Below are 19388 nucleotides of genomic sequence, written 5' to 3' on the forward strand. Positions count from 1 at the left end.
CTGAAGGTAAATAATGTACTTACATTCGATAATTTTGCTCTGATTTGCATAGCATAGTTTTGTTTGATAAAACCCCCGGCCATCTGGATGTGTGAAAGTTGGTGTATCTGCTAGTGATCCATCATGTATGACATTCCTGGGAGTGTGTAAACTTACATTTTCTTATTACCATAGCATTTTTGTATGTTCTCTGTAGGTATGTACTTGAAAATGTATCAATTGACCAATTCGACACATTTGGGCAAATTCCTGACAGACTTGATACAAAATATTGTGCAGCAATGTAATTCTTCACTGGATCAGTCTGAAACTTTGCACACACACTGCTGCCATCTGGTGGTCAAAATCTAAATTTCACCTAGATTCCTATCTGAAAGTATTTGCATTTCAAAGATGATGGAACAAAAATTAAAAATGAAAAACACATATTCTTTTGTTTGTATTATCTTTTTTCAGATTGAATGTGTTGTATTCTCCTACATTAATTTCACATTCCCACAAACTTCAAAGTGTTTCCTTTCAAATGGTATCAATAATACGCATATTCTTGCTTCAGGTCCTGAGCTACAGGCAGTTAGATTTGGGTATGTCATTTTAGGCGATCCTGTAATGTAATGAGTACTTTTGGGTGTCAGGGAAAATGTATGTAGTAAAAAGTACATTATTTTCTTTAGGAATGTAGTGAAGTAAAAGTTGTCAAAAATATAAATAGTAAAGTAAAGTACAGTACAGATACCCCCAAAAAACTACTTACGTAGTACTTTTTTACTTAAGTACTTTACACAAAATCCAAATTTGTTACATTAGTTAACTCTGTTCTAATGCCCAGGAGGTATATTCTCAGGGAAACTAGAATTGTTAACCACAACCATTCATTCAGATATTTCAAAACATCCTTCCAGAAAGGTAGCAATAATGTACATTCCCATACTGTGTGTTAAAATGTCCCAGTGTCTTTTTGGCATTTCCAACACAGAGAATTGTTGGTCAGACCCATTTTATGAAGCCTTGTTGGGGTCCAATAAAACCTATGTAGAATCTTATATTGAGTAAGTCTCCTCCTGGCTTCCCTTATGTTCCTCCCTGAGCTGGACAAGATCTTCTACCAGGTATCATCCTCAATTTCACACTTAAGGTCAGTTTGCCATATTGTTCAAAAGTTTTTCCAGTCTTTACTCTGCAGATGGCTAAATATTGAGTAAAATAATTCTGCTTTAAGTTTGGGTAATTCCAAATACTCTGCTATTGGGTTATTTCCTGGATTTTGTTGATAGCCGGTTAACAAATATTCAAACTCATATTTCCAGAAATGTCCCTTGTCTCCCACATCATATTGTTGTACCAAATCTGAGTACGACATTGAAACCTCTTCGTTGTACAGATCACCTAGGGTATGAATTCCTTTCATTAGCCATCGTTTTCAGTACACAGACTTCCCTCCTATCTGTAGCCTAGGATTGTGCCACAGTGATGAGTATCCTTTAAGATGTGAAATTCCACATATCTTGTGTAATGTTCTCCATGCCTCTTTTGAGTGTAACAAAATTGGGTTAGGAGTTTCAACAGACTTCTCCCCTGTAAAGTGCTGATATTTCTAAACGGTTCACCCGATATGGATGAAAATCCCCTCAAGTTAAAGCTGACAGTCTGCATTTTAACCTCATAGTCGTTGTTTGATTTCAAATCTAATCTGTTGAAGTACAGAGCCAAAAGAAGAAAAAATAACTTCACTGTCCCAATAATTAGGGAGGGCACTGGATAGTAACACACACACCAGCATCTACACTCACAGCTATGTCGTCACATACACAAAAAGGATAACACAGCCATAGATTCACACGGTGCATATATTACCCACTGAAGGTGAAAAGGGGGTGTGTTCAGCAGAAGATGTGGAGGGGGGGTGGGGGGGGTCTGCTCCATTAACCCAGGGGGTGATTAGAAAAGGCCCAGTGTGTCACCTGAATTGACTGATTTTAAATGGAACTGTCCCCTGGTTTCCTGTCCGAGAGTTCAGGGTTTGTTGGGTCAAACAGGGATGCTGCTGGTAGCTGGGTGGTCCAGTCGGTTTGTGCTTTAGCTAACTCCTCTCAGTGTTCATTCATTGTCATGCCAAACATGTACAGTATGTGTTGACAATGCTACAGCGCAATAGAATGAATAATATGTGTACACAGTGCTTTACAGGTAAAGCTGTCTCAAAGGGCATGGATTCAAATGAATAGAAGAGACTAGGAGGAATATATGAAAGATACTCCGTATATTTGACGTTGTATATGCTACTACAGCACACAGCATGGCTTGATTGCATGAAGTCATAGTCACTCAATTCATCATATACTGTATGTCAATGAAACTTGAACATTTTGCACTACGGTACCTCTTTGATGAGGCTGATGAAACGCCCCCCGAAGCGCCAGGGTTTGTGGCGGTTGCACTGCAGCGAGCTGACGGTGATCTGCTGCGACTGCTGCACCGCCACAGCCACAACGTGCACCGCGTCGAACATCAGCGCTGCGTCCGTCTGCACAGAGGTAGTTGTGATGTCAGAGCATTATTACATCATGAGACAAAAGGTCTCTCTTGCAAAAGAGATTAGATTAAATCTCCATGAGACAACCTGTGTAAAAGGTTACATCAAAATAAAGAGCATTGTTATGTCAGAGCATGATTACATCATATGAGGCATTATGACATTGGATCATTATTAAGAGCTGTGCAGACACAGAGCTATGGGCTATGGATGTTCGCTGAGGACCCACTTGTCCCTCTAGTCAAAGTGGCTAGTGCCTTCACACACAAGGGCGACAGTCGACGGTGACCATAGCAACTAAATAAACAAACATTATCGATGTGCGTGAAGTGAATCGCTATAACATCATAAACATGCATAAAAAAGTATTTACATCCAACACAAATCATAAACCCAAAAATAGATTAGAAAACAATGATTTGCTAGAGTGGCAAGTTAGCTGGTCCTGCTCAACAAAGATGGCACCGCTTCAAAAAAATAGAGCAGAATCATATTTCCTTGCCTCGGCTGAGCAGCTTCCAAGGGCCCGAGCACCTCCAACCTCTCTTTCTGGATAGAATTGGCTTCATTGAAAATGAATGGGCCACCACGCCTGTCACTTCTGTCTGCAAGTGCCTGTAGGCCTACTTCATCGAGGCCATTATGATGTCAGAATATTTATACTTCATAAAAGCCAATAATTGATGGGCTCCCTTGGTATTGTGATGTACCTGGAACATTATGACATCATTGAAGCGTCCCTCAAGAAACACAATGACATACTTATCCCGTCAGCAAATGATTCCATTACATTCACTGAATCATACATCTGTTTAAGTGAGAGGGACATGAGCAAATGACATCGTCAAATAAACTGCATCGTAATGAATGTACTGTATTCTTGTGCTTCCAGCCACATGTCTATGTGGGCAACCTGGATTATTTAAATAAGTTGTAGGACTGCACGGGCTATGTACTGTATACAGTTAACTGCAATTCAGCTCTTAGCTGCAAATGTGTAACATGAGTAAACAAGAAGAAAACAAAGAGCAGCTGAATCATCCACTTCCCTCTGCATATCTTTAGGAGGACTATCTCTCAGTATAAGAGAGAGTAGAGACTAGAGAAGATTATCCAGCCAACGACAGCCTTTAGAATAGCCCAGTCGCTGTCGCATCCAATGAGAGAAGCTCTCTTTGGCCGGTCAGCCTGTAACTGTGGAGACTAATGGCTCCTGATAGCTGTGCCCACTCCCTGGAGAGCGAGGGCAGAGCGGGCGCTGCTGCAGATGGCACACGGGCTACAGTGTCAGTCAGCTCCACTCCAAAACAACACACTAAGTAGATGCAATGTGGGCACGCTATCATGTTCCCTCTCTGAGTAATACTTTGTCCATGTATCCTTCTAGATGGGGAGATACACTGCAGAGGTAAATTATGTGCTATTGCAAATATGATCTTGTCTGATTGTGGGACCAAATCAGGATGATTGTGTCTGATTTCATCTTGATATTTAAAGTGACAACATGACACTTCAAAATTATAGTTTCTCAATCCAGCTGTACGCCTCAATCTAAAATGAATGGCAGAGAGAAGCACCATGTGATTTCCAGATTTGTGGTGCGTATCTTTTTAGGGCTGAAGTAGACGTTGTAACCAACAACCCACTGGGCGCAGTGGTTAAGGGTGCTGCACTGCAGCGCCAGCTGTGCCATCAGAGACTCTTGGTTCGCGCCCAGGCTCTGTCGTAACCGGCCGCGACGCACAATTGCTAGCGTCGTCCGGGTTAGGAAGGGCTTGGTCGGTAGGGATGTCCTTGTCTTATCATGCACCAGCGACTCCTGTGGCCGGCCAGGCGCAGTGCGCGCTAACCAAGGTTGCCAGGTACACAGTGTTTCCTCTGACACATTGGTGCGGCTGGCTTCCGGGTTGGATACGCGCTGTGTTAAAAAGCATTGCGGCTTGGTTGGGTTGTGTATCGGAGGACGCATGACTTTCAACCTTCGTCTCTCCCGAGTTGTAGCGATGAGACAAGATAGTAGCTACTACAACAATTGGACACCACGAAATTCGGGAGAAAAAGGGGTAAAAAAATAAATAATTAAAAAATATTTCCATGTAATTTCAACAACAAAAATGATATGTAATGACGTTGAATGGATGTGGAAAACTGATTGGATTTTCAAAAAGTCATCAACATAAGGGAATATCATTTTTTTTTTCACCCAACTTTTAACTTAAATTTTAACATGGTTAAAATGTTTGTTGATTTTTACGTTGAATTGACATTAGTTGACAACTCAACTAGATGTTGAAATTACGTCTGTGCCCAGTCGGAAGCTGTTATGGTTACTTGTTATGAGTACACGTTGTGAGTTCCAACCCAGGCACTCCATAGCCACACCCATATTCACTTCCTGGTTTGAGTGGAAGGAAGCCAACTGTCAGACAGTTTCGTAACTAGGAAACTGTTTATACAGTGTAAACCCCAATGTGCTGTCATTACTCAAAACTTTTGAGGAAACCCATTGCACTTACTATATCTGAGTACAGTTACTTCTTAAAGTGGTTTTGTATTCATTAATCAAACCGATAGAGTCACTGTGATCTTGCAGGGCAGGGTTGTCAAACTCATTCCATGGAGGGCCTAGTGTCTGTAGGTTTTTGTTATTTCCTTTCAATTAAGACCTAGAAAACCAGGTGAGCGGAGTTCCTTACTAATTAATTAGTCAACCTTAATTCATCAATCCAGAATGGAGGGCGGAGCGAAAACCAACACACACTCTGCCCTCTGTGAAATTAGTTTGACACCTGTGCTGTAGGGGGTCCAGATTTGAGTTGTGTCAGCATAAACATTTTGAGTCACCCCCCCCCCCCCCCCCCCCACTAAGCCACGCCTCCAATATAATTTCCAAGTGTGCCTTGCCTTTCTGAGTGACTTGTAGAGTTACCACCCATGACTGTATTTGTCTTCAGTCCTGTGGCCTTCACCAAGAGTTCCTAGGCGAATGTTATCATTACAGTTACACTCTTTATGACAGTACATTAAAGATCTCATAAGGTCCTATTTTGAGGCCTAGCTTTAACCTAATACAGTGGCCATGAAACTCATGGTTTACAGGCATCAGGCTTGCAAGTTGGCTTGCAAACTTCTTTCCAATAGGGATTTCTAGAAAATCAAGGACATTTTCCAGAATTTTGCAACCCTACCTGCAAGTTACATTATACTGGCTTCCAAAATGATGTGTAATTCCAATTGGAATCCAGCCAGAGTTAAGATATTCAACCGTTTCTATTCACCCGCAACCTGCTTTCATACTGACTGCCAGGTTTATGAACAGTGTGAGGAGACTACCTACGCCATTTAAACTGGAACAACCATTTCAGTAACGGGTGCATAAAATCAAATGAAATTACTGGATTAGCTATGTTTAAAATTGATTTTATTTCATCTTTGTGTAGCATAAGATAAATCAATCAATCACTGAATGTACATGCAAAAACACAGATATTCAAAGCAATTCCAAAAATCTACCTGCGGTAGAGCACACTGCATTTGAGTTAAAATTGACTTGGGGTTCACAGTGTATTTAAAAAAGCCTTGGAGTTTACTGTATAGTTTAAAAAGACTTGGGGTTCACAGTGTATTTAAAAAAAGCCTTGGGGTTTATTGTATAGTTTAAAAAGACTTGGGGTTTACTGTATAGTTAAAAAAGACTTGGGGTTTATTGTATAGTTAAAAAAGACTTGGAGTTTACTGTATAGTTAAAAAAGACTTGGGGTTTATTGTATAGTTAAAAAAGACTTGGAGTTTACTGTATAGTTAAAAAAGACTTGGGGTTTACTGTATAGTTAAAAAAGCCTTGGGGTTTATTGTATAGTTTAAAAAGACTTGGGGTTTACTGTATAGTTAAAAAAGACTTGGGGTTTACTGTATAGTTAAAAAAGCCTTGGGGTTTATTGTATAGTTTAAACAGACTTGGGGTTTACTGTATAGTTAAAAAAGACTTGGGGTTTACTGTATAGTTTAAAAAGACTTGGGGTTTACAGTATAGTTAAAAAAGACTTGGGGTTTACTGTATAGTTAAAAAAGACTTGGGGTTTACAGTATAGTTTAAACAGACTTGGGGTTTACAGTATAGTTAAAAAAGACTTGGGGTTTATTGTATAGTTAAAAAAGACTTGGGGTTTACTGTATAGTTAAAAAAGACTTGGGGTTTACAGTATAGTTAAAAAAGACTTGGGGTTTACAGTATAGTTAAAAAAGACTTGGGGTTTACAGTATAGTTAAAAAAGACTTGGGGTTTACAGTATAGTTTAAAAAGCGTGTACTGTATAGTTTAAAAAGCGTGTACAGTATAGTTTTAAAAAGCGTGTACAGTATAGTTTTAAAAAGCGTGTACAGTATAGTTTTAAAAAGCGTGTACAGTATAGTTTAAAAAAGCGTGTACAGTATAGTTTTAAAAAGCGTGTACAGTATAGTTTTAAAAAGCGTGTACTGTATAGTTTAAAAAGCGTGTACAGTATAGTTTTAAAAAGCGTGTACAGTATAGTTTTAAAAAGCGTGTACAGTATAGTTTTAAAAAGCGTGTACAGTATAGTTTTAAAAAGCGTGTACAGTATAGTTTTAAAAAGCGTGTACAGTATAGTTTAAAAAAGGCCTACTTATATGTTTGGGGGGTTTTCTATGTGGACTTTTCATTCCTTTGGATTATTATGAAGACTCTTCAAGTGAAGAGGTCAAATCAATACTTGTTTCATTTCTCACAGCTGGATTATTTGGATGTTTGCTTGTTTGTGATTTCTTGCTGGTTTTGGAATGATCGTAATTGAACAGTTACTTTCATTGGAAGACAGACTAAAACAAATATGTGACTTATTGTTTTCATTTGTGATTCAGAGACTGAGCGTATTGATTTCAGGGAACTATGGTTTGATTCTGAATGCTAGCTGAATAATTTCTGAATACAGATCATTCTTTACATGACATCAATGCTCTCCCTTGTTTTTTGAAAAGTGCTGTTGGGTTTACTGCTAACTAACCTTTATCGTGTCTAATTTCATACATGATAAACCATAACCCTACCCTTACCCTTACCCTAACCCTAACCTTAACTATATCCCTTACCTAACCCTTACCTTAACCATTTTACATTTCAACTTCAATGGGGTGGCGTCAGAGTTGGGACGTCCCAAGGATCCCGTTTAGATATTTCCCTCCTGCCTCTGCCATATCATATGAACTATTGAAATCATCCACTTCCAAACTCCAATTTAACTGAAGCTATTGAGGGCGTAGCTCCTTGGAGCTGTCAGTGTAAATGGATCTGTCAGAGGAGGGTCAGGCAGAAGGCCGGGGTGAACAGCAGGGAATCGTCTCAGCCTCGGCACAACTCTGCTACTCTCCTTTTCTAGTTTATCTCTCTGGGCACAAATAATCCCATGTGTTATCTGACAGACAGCTCGAGAAGAGAGGAGAGAGGGGGAGGGAGAGAGATAGGGGGAAGGAGGGAGCAATAGCAATAGAGAGGGAGGGAAGGAGGGGGAGACAGAGAGCAAGAAAGACAGAAGGACAGAGATATAAGAGAGGAAGGGAGGAAAAGAGACAGAAAGGATGGGGTAAAAAGAGCGAGAGAGTCAGCATTCAGCCCCCTGCCAGTCTTCCACTGTCGGCGTGGCTTTGGAGTTTGAGCCCTCTGGTGTCAAAGCCCAGATCAGATGATCTGATATTCATCCATCCCTGTTGATTCTTTTATCCCCAGAGCTTTGAGAGAGGTCAGTGTTATCTACACAGCCTGTCAATATGTATGTCCCTTTGTTGCCCCGGTGTGTTTTTTTTTGCTGGTGTGAGTGGGGAGAGGGGGGAGAGGGGGGGAGTGTGTGGGGAGAGGGGGGGACTGTGTGTGTGTGGGGAGAGGGGGGGACTGTGTGTGGGGAGAGGGGGGGGGACTGTGTGTGTGTGGGGAGAGGGGGGGACTGTGTGTGGGGAGAGGGGGGGACTGTGTGTGTGTGGGGAGAGGGGGGGACTGTGTGTGGGGAGGGGGGGACTGTGTGTGTGGGGAGAGGGGGGGACTGTGTGTGTGTGGGGAGAGGGGGGGACTGTGTGTGGGGAGGGGGGGACTGTGTGTGGGGAGGGGGGGACTGTGTGTGTGGGGAGAGGGGGGGACTGTGTGTGTGTGGGGAGAGGGGGGGACTGTGTGTGGGGAGGGGGGGACTGTGTGTGTGGGGAGAGGGGGGGACTGTGTGTGGGGAGAGGGGGGGGACTGTGTGTGTGTGGGGAGAGGGGGGGACTGTGTGTGTGGGGAGAGGGGGGGACTGTGTGTGTGTGGGGAGAGGGGGGGACTGTGTGTGGGGAGGGGGGGACTGTGTGTGTGGGGAGAGGGGGGGACTGTGTGTGTGGTCACAATCACATAGCTGGAAAACTATACTGCAGTGGCTATGTATTTGTTTTAAAAATTGGCAGCGCTTTTGCAGCATGCCATTTTTTTTATTTTACCTTTATTTAACTAGGCAAGTCAGTAAATAACAAATTCTTATTTACAATGACAGCCTAGGAACAGTGGGTTAACTGCCTGCCTTGTTCAGGGGCAGAACAGCGGATTTTTACCTTGTCAGCTCTTGCAACCTTTCGGTAACAAGTCCAGCGCTCTAACCACTAGGCTACCTGCCGCCCTGCCCAGTACAGTGTGTAAACGTGCATTTTTATGGGCTAGTGCTGTTGCAACTGCAACAATGTTTTTGTGTATACCATGTCAAAGGCTTTACCATGTCAAAGGCTTTTTAACTCCATCCATATGACTCAGCTCACTGATAACAGACAGTGTATTCTAGAAATGACCATAATGCTTCTGAATCAGCACTTTTATAAGAGAGCAATGAACTAAAGTGATACCAGCTGATAGACTAACCCGAAAGTGACAATCTGAGCATCCACTGCCTTTTAAATGACCTTTTGTGACAGAACCGTCTGTACGTATCGTTTCATCCATATCAAAGCTCTTTTGTAAATTGTAGATGTGGAGTGGTGTCTCTTGCCATTGAAACTGGTCGATACACAAACACTCCCCTTGATAAACGTGTCTGTACTTTCTGTAACAATGGTTCCATTGAAACTGAAACTCATGCCTTCCTTTAGTGTAGGTTAAACAACGAAATTAAAGGATGATGTTTTTTTTGTCAGCTGTCCAGTCAAAATATACATTTTTACGGTCTTGAAAATGAAAATAATAAATGATGTGTAATTGGTTTAGGTAACAATAATGTAAATGCCTGCGCCAAAGCCAGTTTTTAGTGTCTCAAAATACCATTGGAATAGTCCAAAATGTGGTTTAAATAAAAATGCGTATTTTGTATTATTGTATCATTGTGGAGTGTCACTTAAAAACATTTTCCTTACTCTAACTCTAGCTGTCCTCAAGCTCCCCATCACTCACTTTGACACAGTCTTATTCCCTATGATCAGAACCAACATACACATACACTGTACAAGACATTAAGAATACCTTCCTAATATTGAGCTGCAGGATGACATGGAGTCCCAGAATGAAACGGGAGCAACTGGCAGCTAAAGATACAGCTAAGCGGCTAGCTAACGTTTAGTTAGCTGGCTAGCTAGAGCTGGGGGCTAGTTCAACCTGTTGATTACTTTGGATGCTTTATTTGATTGTATTATTATTATTAAGTACCAGATTTAATAAAATATGGTAATGTCTTCACTTTTTCAACCCCTGGATTTGCAGCAAACATTGGACTACCTAACGTTTTATTGATATTTAAATGGAGGTATGTTGAAGTTGGAACGTGATTAGTAGGGGTTGGGTGATTAACATTAACCACGTCCTTGTCTCCCTATTTCCCTAAACCACTGTAGCCAGGTTTTATTTTCAAGTTTGGCTGCACAGCTTCACAAGTGTCATTTCTCTTGGTTATATCGCCTTTATTTTTTCTGCTTTCTAGTTATTTTGTTTGGATAACCTGATTGGAATAGATTTTATTTAGGAGGGATTCTGGAGATCTGGAGACCTACTACATAGCTACGTTGTGTGGATGTCACGCTTCTCAGAAACAAAAAAGGGGGGTCTGCCCCCCCTACATTGGAGCTTTCCAAGATGGCGTAGCTGTCAGACGTCTTTGTCCTCATCCTGTCATGTCCCATGTATACATATTTTTATATATTTTTCTTCGCATATCCTTTTTTATATTTTTCTAAACCGCAACTTCAAAATACTCTCCTGCAACCCGCCTCACCCAATGTGGTGCGGATCTGCTTTTTTCTAAAGTGTTTTTATTTTCTTCGGAACTGGAATCCCCCAACAGAAGCTAGCCAGCTAACTTGCTACTAGCTAGTAGTCATCAGCTAACCACTGCTAGCGGTCATCAGCTAACCTTTAGCTCAGAAAACTCTCTGCAATTTGCACAACGCGATTCAAACCAGAGCATACGGACCTATTTTCTCTTCATATCCCCAGATTCTTATTGCAAGCTCTGAACCGGCTACCCCCGGCTAACTGTCTCTGTCCCGAATTAAGCACCAATTAGCCTGGAGCTAGCCCGTGCTAGGCCCATCTCCCGGCTAGCTGAAGAGGTCCATCAGCCACTCTGCAATACCTATTTTGCCAATTGATCCGCCCGGACCCCTTTTACTGCCGGTACGGAGCTTCTTCACGGCTGGACTACCGACATAATCTGCCCAAGGGGGTTAACTGGCTCCTACGTCATAACGTCCCCTGAATGCCCATCTGCTAGCCTGCTAGCCGCGGCCCGCTAGCTGTCTAGAGCATATCGGACTATTAGCGAAATAGGTCCATCGGCCAATTTCTTGGGCCACTATACCTATTTTGCCAATTGGCTTGGACCCCTTTTACTACACGAAGACCTGCTTATCCATCACGTCTGGACTACCGACGTAATCTGACCGAGGTTTTTGTTTCCTCCAACAGGCCCCTCTGTCGCGATGTCCTCTGAATGCCCATCTGCCAGCCTGCTATCAGGGGCCCGCTAGCTGTCTAGAGCATATTGGACTGTTAGCTGAAGAGATCCATCTGCCAATATCTTGGGCCACTATACCTATTTTGCCAATTGGACTGAACCCCTTTGCTACACGGAACCCTACTACTCCATCACGACTGGTCTATTCGACGTAACCGCACGAGGAGGCTATAACAGACTTCCTCCATCGCGACGTCCCTCTAAGTCCCTTCTGCTAGCTTTCTAGCCCTGGCCTGCTAGCTGTCTGACTAACTACTCACTGGACTCCTATGATCACTCGGCTAAGCATGCCTCTCCCTAATGTCAATACGCCTTGTCCATTGCTGTTCTGGTTAGTAATAATGTCTTATTTCACTGTAGAGCCTCAAGCCCTCCTCAATACGGCTCAGCCAACCCGTTAGTTCCTAAGTCTGTTTTATTCACTGTTTTAGCACACTCTGTCAACATGGATGTCTTAGTCGTGTCTGAATCCTGGCTTAGGAAGACCACCAAAAACCCTGAAATTTCCATCCCTAACTACAGTATAACCTTTTCCGACAAGATAGAACTGCCAAAGGGGGCGGAGTTGCAATCTACTGCCTTTACTATCCAGTTCTGTCTTACTATCCAGGTCTGTACCCAAACAATTCAAGCTTCTACTTTTAAAAATCCGCCTTTCCAGGAACAAGTCTCTCACCGTTGCTGATTGCTATAGACCACCCTCTGCCCCCAGCTGTGCTCTGGACACCATATGTGAATTGATTGCACCCCCATCTATCTTCAGAGCTCGTGCTGCTAGGTGACCTAAACTGGGACATGCTTAACACCCCAGCAATCCTACAATCTAAGCTTGATACCCTCAATCTCACACAAATTATCAATGAACCTACCAGGTACAACCCCAAATCCGTAAACACGGGCACCCTCATAGATATCATCCTAACCAACTTGCCCTCCAAATACACCTCTGCTTTTTTCAACCAAGATCTCAGCGATTACTGCCTCATTGCCTGCATCCGTAATGGGTCTGCGGTCAAACGACCACTGTCAAAAACTCCCTGAAACACTTCTGCGAGCAAGCCTTTCTAATCGACCTGGCCCGGGTATTCTGGAAGGATATTGACCTCATCCCGTCAGTAGAGGATGCCTGGTTATTCTTTAAAAGTGACTTACTAATAATTTTAAATAAACATGCCCCATTCAAATTTTTTGTAACCAGGAACAGATATAGCCCTTGGTTCTCTCCAGACCTGACTGCCCTTGACCAGCACAAAAACATCCTGTGGTGTACTGCATTACAATCGAATAGTCCCCGTGATATGCAACTTTTCAGGGAAGTTAGGAACCAATATACACAGGCAGTTAGGAAAGCTAAGGCTAGGTTTTTCAAACAGAAAATTACATCCTGTAGCACAAACTCAAAAAAGGTCTGGGACACTGTAAAGTCCATGGAGAATTTGAACACCTCCCAGCTGCCCACTGCACTGAGGCTAGAAAACACCACCTATAAATCCACTATAATTGAGAATTTCAATAAGCATTTTTCTATGGCTGGCTATGCTTTCGCACTGGTTACACCTACCCCGGTCAACTGCCCTGCGTCCCCCACTTCAACTCGCCCAAGCCTCCCCAATATCTCCTTCACCCAAATCCAGATAGCTGATATTCTGAAAGAGCTGCAAAACTGGACCCCTACATATCAGCTGGGCTAGACAATCTGGACCCTCTCGTTCTAAAATGATCTGCCGAAATTGTTGCAACCCCTATTACTAGCCTGTTCAACCTCTCTTTCGAATTGTCTGAGATTCCCAAAGACTGGAAAGCTGCCGCGATCATCCCCCTCTTCAAAGGGGGAGACACTCTAGACCCAAACTGCTACAGACGAATATCTATCCTACCCTGCCTTTCTGAGGTCTTCGAAAGTCAAGTTAACAAACAGATTAACGACCATTTCTCCACTATGCAATCTGGTTTCAGAGCTGGTCATGGGTGCACCTCAGCCACACTCAAGGTCCTGAACAATATCATAACCGCCATCGATAAGAGACAATACTGTGCAGCCGTATTTATCGACCTGGTCAAGGCTTTTGACTCTGTCAATCACCACATTCTTATGTTCAGACTCAACAGCCTTGGTTTCTCAAATGACTGCCTCGCCTGGTTCACCAACTACTTCTCTGATAGAGTTCAGTGTGTCAAATCGGAGGGCCTGTTGTCCAGACCTCTGGCAGTCTCTATGGTGGTGCCACAGGGTTAAATTCTTGGGCTGACTCTCTTCTCTGTATACATCAATGATGTCGCTCTTGCTGCTGGTGATTATTCAATCCACCTCTATGCAGACGACACCATTCTGTGTGCTTCTGGCCCTTCTTTGGACACTGTGTTAACTAACCTCCAGACGAGCTTCAATGCCATACAACTCTCCTTCCGTGGCCTCTAACTGCTCTTAAATGCAAGTAAACTAAATGCATGCTCTTCAACCAATCGCTGCCCGCACTTGCCCGACTTTCCAGCATCACTACTCTGGACAGTTCTGACTTAGAATATGCGGACAACTACAAATACCTAGGTGTCTGGCTAGACTGTAAACTCTCCTTCCAGACTCACATTAAGCATCTCCAATCCAAAATTAAATCTAGAATCGGCTTCCTATTCAGCAACAAAGCCTCCTTCACTGATGCTGCCAAACATACCCTCGTAAAACTGACCATCCTGCCGATCCTCGACTTCGGCGATGTCATCTACAAAATTGCCTCCAACTAACTCTCTACTCAAGAAATTGGATGCAGTCTATCACAGTGCCATCCGTTTTGTCACCAAAGCCCCATACACTACCCACCATTGCGACCTGTACACTCTCGTTGGCTGGCCCTTGCTTCATACTTGTCGCCAAACCCACTGGCTCCAGGTCATCTGCAAGTCTTTGCTAGGTAAAGTCCCGCCTTATCTCAGCTCACTGATCACCATAACAGCACCCACCCGTAGCACATGCTCCAGCAGGTATATCTCACTGGTCACCCCCAAAGCCTCTTTGGCTGCCTTTCCTTTCCAGTTCTCTGCTGCCAATGACTGAAACGAACTGCAAAAGTCACTGAAGCTGGAGACTCATATCTCCTTCGCTAGCTTTAAGCACCAGCTGTCAGATGAGCTCACAGATCACCTCACCTGTACGTAGCCCATCCGACTACCTCATCCCCATACTGTATTTATTTATTTATCTTACTCCTTTGCACCCCAGTATCTCTACTTGCATATTCATCTTCTGCACATCTATCACTCCAGTGCTTAATTGGTATATCGTAATAACTTCGCCACCATGGCCTATTTATTGCCTCCCTTCTTACCTCATTTGCACACACTGTATATAGACTTTTTTTCTACTGTATTATTGACTGTATGTTTGTTTATTCCATGTGTAACTCTGTGTTATTGTATGTGTCGAACTGCTTTGCTTTATCTTGGCCAGGTCGCAGTTGTAAATGAGAAATTGTTCTAGCCTACCTGGTTAAATAAAGGTGCAGTAAAAAATGAATAATTGCATTTATGTCCACCCCAGTTTTATCATTGGAATGTGATATAAAACGAGGCAACGGCGTGCATTAGGACCATGCGGAAGCCTCCAAGCGGTCGGTCGTGTAGGCTCTTTGGAGTGTTTATCCGACCGAAGAAAATAAGACACATTTACATTTTTTTTGTCTCCCTCACTTCTGAAACCAAAGTTGCGCCCTGACTCTAAGTATGTGCGTCACGCCAATACAAATATTGCCTGTGACTCTTTCAGAGCATAATCCCCTGGTTACCCAAGTGGATGTGAGCTTTAAGGTGAATAAAACAAAACTTTGGCGTTTTAATACGACCCTTCTTCAAAAGAAATTGTTTGTGGTTGAATTTCAAGCAGTGGAATTATTAGCAGAAAACAAGGACTCTGTAGAGGACCCAAAGTTTACATGGATGGCTACTAAAGGGTTAATCAGAGACATATATTTTGCATCTCAGCTCAATAAAGTCAGGAATCACAGAATCAAGTTATCGGAGAAACATTTTTAATGACTTGAACAGAATCTGAAAAGGAATTACTCGAATAATGTCAGCAATGATTTGAGGGTGGTTAAACTGAAACTGAATGATTTATTAAGGAGGAGAGCTGAGTTCATCATGAATAGAGTGAGGCAGAACTATTATTTTAATGAGAGCAAACCAAGCAGGCTTCTAGTCTTAAAATTGAACAAGTGAATCTTGTACTTCTATAGAATCTATTCAATCCCCATCTAAAGGCTTACTTTCTGATCCACGGGAAATGAATGCAACATTTCAGTCTTTTTACCAGGAGTTATATAAATCTTCTATCCAGTTTGAACCAGACAAACGCAAGCAGTTTTTCAATCAACTTGATTTGCCCGTACTGGATGAGAAGCGATCTGCGGATCTGGGCCGACCCATCTCATTAGAGGAACTGGAGTCAGCACCGAAAGATGCTAAAAAGGGCAAATAACCTGGACCGGATGGCATTCCACCTCAACATTTACTACAAATCACCTGGACCGGATGGCATTCCACTTCAACATTTACTACAAATCATCTGGACCGGATGGCATTCCACCTCAACATTTACTCCAAATCACCTGGACCGGATGTCATTCCACCTCAACTGTTACTACAAATCATCTGGACCGGATGGCATTCCACCTCAACATTTACTCCAAATCACCTGGACCGGATGGCATTCCACCTCAACTGTTACTACAAATCACCTGGACCGGATGGCATTCCACCTCAACATTTACTACAAATCACCTGGACCGGAAGGCATTCCACCTCAACATTTACTACAAATCACCTGGACCGGATGGCATTCCACCTCAACTGTTACTACAAATCACCTGGACTGGATGGCATTCCACCTCAACTGTTACTACAAATCACCTGGACCGGATTGCATTCCGGCTGAGCTGTTACTACAAATCACCTGGACCGGATGGCATTCCACCTCAACTGTTACTACAAATCACCTGGACCGGATTGCATTCCACCTCAACATTTACTACAAATCACCTGGACCGGAGGGCATTCCACCTGAGCTGTTACTACAAATCACCTGGACCGGATGGCATTCCACCTCAACTGTTACTACAAATCACCTGGACTGGATGGCATTCCACCTCAACATTTACTACAAATCACCTGGACCGGATGGCATTCCACCTCAACTGTTACTACAAATCACCTGGACTGGATGGCATTCCACCTCAACTGTTACTACAAATCACCTGGACTGGATGGCATTCCACCTCAACATTTACTACAAATCACCTGGACCGGATGGCATTCCACCTCAACTGTTACTACAAATCACCTGGACTGGATGGCATTCCACCTCAACTGTTACTACAAATCACCTGGACCGGATGGCATTCCACCTCAACTGTTACTACAAATCACCTGGACCGGATGGCATTCCACCTGAGCTGTTACTACAAGTCACCTGGACCGGATGGCATTCCATCTGAGCTGTTAGTACAAATCACCTGGACCGGATGTCATTCCACCTCAACTGTTACTACAAATCACCTGGACTGGATGGCATTCCACCTCAACTGTTACTACAAATCACCTGGACCGGATGTCATTCCACCTCAACTGTTACTACAAATCACCTGGACCGGATGGCATTCCACCTCAACTGTTACTACAAATCACCTGGACTGGATGGCATTCCACCTCAACTGTTACTACAAATCACCTGGACCGGATGTCATTCCACCTCAACTGTTACTACAAATCACCTGGACCGGATGGCATTCCACCTCAACTGTTACTACATTTTGGGGTCATTTTAGGACCAGTATTATTGGAGTCAATTCATCCAGCCATCGACAAGGTATTTTTTTCATAAGCAGACTAACTCTGCATTAATCTCTCGACTGCCAAAGAAAGGTAAAGATCACACAGATTGTGCAAATTATCTTCGGATATCTTTAATTCACTGGTATTAAAAAAATGTTAGCGTTACAGATGGAAAAGTATTTGCATAAGTTGATTCAGATGTACCAGTCAGGTTTTATGAGAGGTCGCCTTGCAGCTGACAATGTCAGATGATTAATGCAGGTAGTACATGAAACACAACAATTGGACACATCGTGTGCTGTGCTGTCTCTACAATAGATGCTGAGAAATACATTTTAACATGCTTGAATGGCAGTACTTGTGGGCTGCCATTTTGGGAAAATAATGTGACCGATATGGTTAGTGTGTTATATGCTAACCCTGTTGCTATGGTGTCTAGTGCTGTCATACCCTCAGGTCCATTCCTTATTTTTCTGGGATGTCGACAAGGGGATGGCCTATCCTCAATGTTATACATTCTGTTAATAGAGCCGTTAGCACTACCTCTAAGGCAGAATGTAATTGCTTCTCTTATACTGATAAAATCTTCCTCCTATATTCAGAATTCAATCTCATCTTTATTATCCATATTTGAAGAATTCAAGTTGCTGTCCGGGTATAAGATAAATTGGACAAAATCAGCATTAATGTTGCTTAATGAAGTGGCCAAGATAGTTTCACTTCCCTCAACAATTCCTATGAAAACACAGTTCACTTATTTGGGTATTGGTATACAAACATCCCTGCATGGTCTGGTGAAGTTTACTTATGAGAAAATGTACAAGGGGGTTGAATGAGATTTAACCGTTTGGGAGAAGTTACCTGCTTCTTTACAAACTAGGGTTGTTTCCGTAAAGATGAATATGTTGCCACGTATCAGTTTCCTGAGCATAATGATCCCACTCCTTCCACCAGTAGGCTATTGGGGAATGATTAATAAACACATAGGTAAATACCTTTGGAATGACAAACATCCAAAGATTAGGTTTGTGTTACAATGACAGAAGTGTAATGGTAGACTTGCATTACCACATATGTGTATTTACCACCAGTCTTTCCAGTTATGTGTCTGTTTTGTGTCTGCTACCGTATTTATTCTCATCTTCAACTATTAAAGCAGAAAGATCTTTCAATGGATAAAGCATGGGTAGATACTTTGGCTGTTGATGATGATGCTATTGACTGGGAGAATGTCTGGGAGAATATATTTCACTCATCAAAGAACCCAAACCACCATTTCATTCATTTTAAACATTGTCATAGTTCGTAGTTGGACACCACTTGTAAGATTTCATGCAACCTATGTCACCTCCATACACTTGGCACATACGAACATAGGATATGGGATTGTCCTGAGGTTTATGAGTTTTGGAGGAATGTGTTGTACAATATTTTCTCTCTGACATGATTGATGAAACTGCTGCCCAGAAACTCGTTGTTCAACGCTGGTTGCCACCACCTTCATATAAGGAAATGGCTAGCATACTTTCAGGACATAATTATGTTGGAGTTATCCTCTGCCCGTATGAATAAAGCCAGGCTCATATCTCTGGCAGATGATTGCATTCAGATTAAATACAATCCAGGAGCAATATTGATACATATTATAGAGAGCCTTGCTATGAGGTCCTTTGGGGCCCTTTAAATGCTGATGTGGCCCACTGGGGACACAGAGGCACAGCGAGGAGAGAGAGGGGTTTAGAATGACACTAGCTAGATACGACCCAACCCCATCCTTTGTTCTGCTTGTTTCGCTATTCTTTCTCTCTTTTTATGTGCCTATGTACAGTAGCTTCCTCCCTTTCTTTCTCTCTGTACCTCTGTGACAGCAATTCTTTCATTCTCTCTGTCTCTCTTTCTCTCCTCCACTCTCTTTTTCCCAACAAGCTCTCACAGTCTCACATCAGAATTAAACGTTCATCCATGTTTCTCAAACGTCAAATTTCGAAGTTGTTCCAAATGTTTCATGATACAACACAGACACACATCAGTGCATGGCTCAAAGTCCTGGGAAAACGTGTCCCTCC

General features: G+C 42.7%; 1 protein-coding gene across 1 annotated transcript in view; it reads right to left on the bottom strand.

The window, feature by feature from the left end:
* Positions 1–19388, bottom strand: part of LOC110529367 (glutamate receptor ionotropic, kainate 2) — a 165354-nt gene that overhangs the window by 57031 nt on the left and 88935 nt on the right. Inside the window, exon 8 of the mRNA XM_021611507.2 lies at positions 2381–2524. Coding sequence (XP_021467182.1) covers positions 2381–2524 — 144 coding nt within the window. The remainder of the gene's footprint in view (positions 1–2380; positions 2525–19388) is intronic.

Source organism: Oncorhynchus mykiss, chromosome 8, assembly GCF_013265735.2.
Source record: "Oncorhynchus mykiss isolate Arlee chromosome 8, USDA_OmykA_1.1, whole genome shotgun sequence".
NCBI lineage: Eukaryota > Metazoa > Chordata > Actinopteri > Salmoniformes > Salmonidae > Oncorhynchus > Oncorhynchus mykiss.